This window comes from Opisthorchis viverrini (assembly GCF_000715545.1).
Source record: "Opisthorchis viverrini unplaced genomic scaffold opera_v5_64, whole genome shotgun sequence".
NCBI classification, from domain to species: Eukaryota; Metazoa; Platyhelminthes; class Trematoda; order Opisthorchiida; family Opisthorchiidae; genus Opisthorchis; species Opisthorchis viverrini.
The window spans coordinates 471,043-476,509 of NW_008751720.1; the positions used below are offsets into that span (position 1 = coordinate 471,043).

At 47.8% G+C, this 5,467-nt stretch overlaps 1 protein-coding gene across 1 annotated transcript in view; it reads right to left on the bottom strand.

The window, feature by feature from the left end:
* T265_04078 (hypothetical protein) overlaps nucleotides 1-112 on the bottom strand; it is a gene marked incomplete at both ends in the record, with an annotated part of 2,610 nt that extends 2,498 nt beyond the window's left edge. The window contains one exon of the mRNA XM_009168724.1: nucleotides 34-112. Within this exon, the coding sequence (XP_009166988.1) occupies nucleotides 34-112 (79 nt within the window). The remainder of the gene's footprint in view (nucleotides 1-33) is intronic.
* Between the last annotated feature and the right edge of the window lie 5,355 nt (nucleotides 113-5,467).

Consider the following 5,467-nt stretch of genomic DNA (forward strand, 5'->3'; position numbering starts at 1 on the left):
CTTGTGCCTTTCAGGTGAACGACAGCCACTGACCGACAAGAACAAAACCGACCCGGGAAACTTGGGCAAAAGCCTCGATCCTGTATATCAATCCGTGAATCATGTTCCACATATGCGAGGGTTTTCACGGATTCATGGGTTGATACGCAGGATCGGGGCTTTTGCCCAGGTTTCCTGGTCGGATTTGTCGTCCAGCGGCTGGCTTTCACCTGAAAGACACAAGCGAATAAAGGATGAAGCGCTACTTTTTAAGTTCTCAGCGCCGAGCAGTAAGCTTGTCAGCGCGGGAACTCGCATTAGAGCGTCTAATAGTGCTTTGAACTGCGTGCTAAGTGGGACGTGGGTGACTGTCGCAGGAAATTTGTCCCACGCATCAACTGCCCGAAATGGGAAGAAAATTTGCCCAATAAAAGTGTGCGCTCTGAGCTTAAAAATCTTACGACGTCCCCACAGTGTGCTTGTTGGATCAACTTCACGATTCACGGATTGATACACAGGATCGAGGCTTTTGCCCAAGTTTCCCGGGTCGGTTTTGTTCTTGTCGGTCAGTGGCTGGCGGTCACCTGAAAGGCACAAGTGAAAAAAGAGTGTACCACTGCTCTTTATGTTCTCAGCGCGGGGTAGTATGCTTGCCAGCGCGAGGATTCGCATAAGTAAGTGTCTAACAGTGCTTTAAACTGCGTTCTAGAAGGAGCGTGGACAACCGTCGGGGGAAAGTCATTCCACGCAGCTGCTGTTGAGCTGTAGATATCAGGTTTCTGGGAGTAAGTTGATCTAGGATAGCTCGCTTCAGAATGCGTTCCATCACCTTGCACGGCACGCTAATGAGGCTTATAGGCCTGTAGCTGCCAGGCGATAGTCGGTCACCAGTTTTGTAGATTGGCGTGACAATCGATTCCTTCCAAGCAGAGGGAAGGAAGCCTTCGTCAAGCGATTGACGAAACACCAGGTGCAAATGATTTGCCAGTGTGGACGACGTTTCCTTCAGGATCCTCAGATGGACCTCGTTGGGCCCCAACGCGCAGAATGGGTTGATCTTGTGCAAGAGTTGACGAATGTCCTCCACGGTGGAGACCAAGTCGGTTAGAGGCTGTTCGTAGTTACTCCTTGACAGCGTTCAAAAACCTGTTGGCGAAACCTTGTTCAGAAAGACCATGAGTAAGTGCTAGGTCTTTTCGGAGGTGGCGATAATTCAGAAGAGAGTGGTCAAGTATCGCGAGACGCGTTTCATAGTCCACGGATTTAATGCGGGCAACCATTTTCATAACAGCTTGTTGGGCACGCTCAACAAGGGTTGTGTCCGTGCGTCCTGAGTAGGCAATTTGGTTGATATGTTCAAGAATCATCATCATCAAAGACAGCAACGTCAGTGTTGCCACTGATGCTTCACTGCCGTACATATAAATAAACTAGAGTGGTCGATACTGTATATTACACAACCGCTCCAAAAATGTATCGAACAGCTATCGCGGTGTTTGCCAAAACAAAAATAGCTATAGAGACGATTACTTTAGAGGGATAAAATACAGGTGTATACTCTACAACTTGCCCTAGAATGCTGCTTGAGATGAGGCAGCTTTTGACAAGACCTGACGGTGAGAGCCATTGGCAAAAGAAAAATGCTGTATTGTTGTTCGTAGGAGTCCTATGAGGGATAAGGGTGAGGTCCGAGAGGAATTGGGACTATCATGCACCAGGATCCTTGTTTACGGAAATGTTCAGATGTTGCTGCGGTTGGCGAAGCCTTATTCAACTTATTTTGTTATTTACACATGACAGATCATGCTAGAGCCACCCAACCTGAAGACATTTCTAAGTTCATGGGAAAAGCAGAGTCAGCAACAGCTGGTAATTTTTTCTCTGACAGAGGGAGGCCGGTATCCGAGAGACTCGAAGATGTTCCGTTCGAGTCTGCATTTGTCCCGGTTGATAGTCACTTGTTGTTGAGCCAAACCTAACAGATCTAAATTGGGCTTCGTGTTCCTCTTCTGATGCGCTGGCCACCAGCAAGCCGTCAGTCATAGGTTGTGATCTAGCCATCTGGTGACGTTGATTAAGCGTTCAGCTGTAGCACTCTTCCGGTACCTAGCTGCCATGCCACCCGAAGGAAGCATGAGGGCTGGGATACTGCCAGGTTGCCCAAGCCTAGACGGTGGCGTTGATTGAGCACCGAAATATTTGCATTTCTTAGACCGCGCGGCATACTTAAGAATTCGTAAAGGTCTGATGGCGTGATGGCAGCTATCTTTGGAATATCCCACTGTCTAATGACTTGTGACTACTTAGTTCGTGTTTGTCAATGATTGACTTCGCAGTGAAGAGTTTTCCCCTTTCACTAGTAGCCATGCTACGAGGTGGTCTGGGGACAAAGTTGTATTGCCTTTTGCGATAGGAGTGTCAAGGCAGTAAGGCGCTCCCTCCAGGTCACCAGTATATCCATACTCATGGAAGCAGCTATGCTGTCTTCGATGAAGGACAGTTTAGAAAAGGTCCGCCCTGAAAATCTCGATCGACCAACGGTTGACTGTGACCGCCGGCGCATTATTCAGTGCGGTTGAACCACGTGTAAGTTGAAAAGTTTGGTGTCGCTCAAAAGATACCTGTGCGCAGGCGCATAGGGAATGAGACAACGATACCTTACTCTCTGCGTCCTCGAGGAAGACCAGCCTCCTGCAGTCGAGCTAGTCGCACCATTGAGTCGTCCGCTTCGGGTAGGATCCCCAGAGGAAACTGCTGTCTGCTCCATCGTAGGTCAAACCTTCGAATCAGAGGCTAGGAGCGGGGTCTTCGAGCTGCCTTGTGAGTCAAACTACCGAGTCAAGCCTCAAGGCATCTCAGCTAAATCCCCTCCCTCGGCCTGGGCAACCGGGAAGTACCATTTACCCGCACAGTTCTGTGTTTACCGATGCCAATCTTAAAGCCCTTCCCACCACACAAGCAAACGCCTCTGTCATTTGACCGTCGGTTAGCTGACCGAAGGACATTATGCACCCCACTGCCCATTAACAACAAGCAAATTAATGCGTTGCTAAGTCCACGAGATTCCCTCTACATGGGAGCTTTTGACGTCCGTACTCTCCCTCAAATTAGCGAACAGGCATACCCACCGAGACCTTATGCTCCTTTAAAATTGCTACATGCTTTATCTGTGAAACACGCACACAAGTTCTAAGTGTGGTAATGCATCTCAAAATGCCAAAGACAAACTCAGCTGTCTCACATTTCATTCCATGTTTTCGGTAATCCAGAAATTATGATAATACGGGATGGATGGTTAAGTAGTGGAGGATAAGATAGGGTGGATAGGGTGGTGACGGAATGCGCTGAACGGGTGGATTCTTCTCGTGTGTGTCGTCTGGATTTCAATGAGGACTCAGCAAATCACTGCGCCTTCTTGGCTAAGCTGAAGGGCTATAAGATTAATCGAAATGCCGAGGAAGACATATTTTTTTAACAGTCCCATCTTCGCAGCTGGTTTTTGAACTTCCCAAGAGAGCATGACCGAAGCCTCATATTTTTGTATGAAGTAATAAAGAATTATAGAATTGCTCCTAACTGCTAGAAAGGCATTATAGCAGCCAAACAGATGTGTCATCTCAACTATGAAGTCTCTAGAGGAGTTATCAAAACAGATTCTGAAAACCAGATTCTGAAACTTTCCATCAACCGGAGCGTGATCGGCAGTGGTGAACTAAACGATTTCATAGTTCCTTGTGCCTTCACGGAATTACTCGCGTGCATCACTTTGTTTTTTCCCATAAACTGGCCATTTTCCACCCAAGATGTAGAAGGCACCACTTCAACCTGCACGGTTTCGCGCCGTCAGATCGCACTTTCACGAACCACCCAGTTATACACCCATCAAAGCGAGTCAACTATTCGAACGAGTTAGCGTCAACTTTCAAGGATCTTTGTTTTCTGTTACTCGTAACCGCTATCTCCTTACTCTCGTTAACGAGCTTCCCCGTTCGCCTTTTCCTGTTCAGATACATGTGCATCCGCCTTTATTAAACGTGTGCGAATTATTTTCTTGTTTAGTGCCTGCGTAGGTGAATTCGGACCATGGCTCCTCATTCATAAATGTGGAACCATCCGCTTTCCTACATGACACAGGAGTTTATGCCATCCGAACAATTGCTTATAGTCTCCAGGGAAAGGGCACATCTAACGTCTCAACAGGACGCTATGGAGCGCAATTCAACCTAGACTTAAGACGAAAGGCCTTCATATCCGTCACTGGAAGTCAGCTCTCTCGGACCCTTGCTGCTTCATACGGTCCCATCTCTGTGCCTCCACGAATGTCACTCTACATGAACTTATGTTTCGGTTTGAGCGACGCTCGTCCTGTGATTTATTTATACCAGCCTGGCTACGTACTCCAGGACGTGTTTTGCTAAAAAGACCGTGCCTCTGAGGAAGTCGAACATCTTGCAACCCAGATTACGCTCATGTTCGTTTCCCAGGCAGAAAAGGCGACACTGTACCCACCGGCCATCTCGCTCATTGTGGTGACCGCACATTTACCAACAAATCCAACCGTACATCATCCATTGAATGCCATGATGTTCATGCACTCCCTATCTGACTCGCACGCGCCTCCGTCCAGTAGCGTTAAAACTAGTGCCGGTCATACCTCGGTCTCACCTCCGTGCCCGGTCGGCGCACCTGCATCTCCAACTACGTGACCCTGGCACCTTTGATGTAGCCAGGCTCCAGAAATGTACATGACCCTACATTCTGAGAAATCGAGAGAGCTCATCATACTTCTCATTACCTCTTGATATATTTTCATGATCAATCTTCATTCATTCCTTGTTTTCGAGGTACCCTTTTCTGCACACAATCCAACTATTCGAGTGAATGCCATGACTATTTTTTGGGTTCACATCGCTTCGTGTTAACAATCCTCTGCCTTTAATTTCAGCTTATATACGTCTTCTCCTAGGTAAGTATTGCGCTGTTTACTCTGTCATTCCGTCTTGTCCTCATGCTCAACCTCCATCCGTAACAGAGAAGCATTACAACAAACCGAGCACTTGACAGGCACGGTTTCCAATGGTCGTTGCTGAGATTTCTGGCTTTCACTTCATACATAAATGATCTGATTCCTCAGCCAGTGCCTGTCTAACCTATTTGGGTTTATCTGGGAGAAGGAGACCGTCCCAGACAACTGGGGTGAATCGATAGTGGTACCCCTTTTCAAAAAGGGTACTCGCAGTGAATGTAGCAACCACAGAGGCGTTAGCTTGACGCCTGTTGTGACAAGGCTTCTGGCGTCATTGATTCTTCGCCGTCTCATGGCGGCACGCGAAGTCTTGACTCGTGAGAATCAAGCGGGATTTCGACCGGGTAGAGGCTGCGTTGACCACATCTTCACACTCGGTCATGTGTTAGAGCAACGCCACATGTACAGACGACCCACAATCCTGGTATTCCTTGACTTTAAGGGTGCGTTCGATTCTGTTGA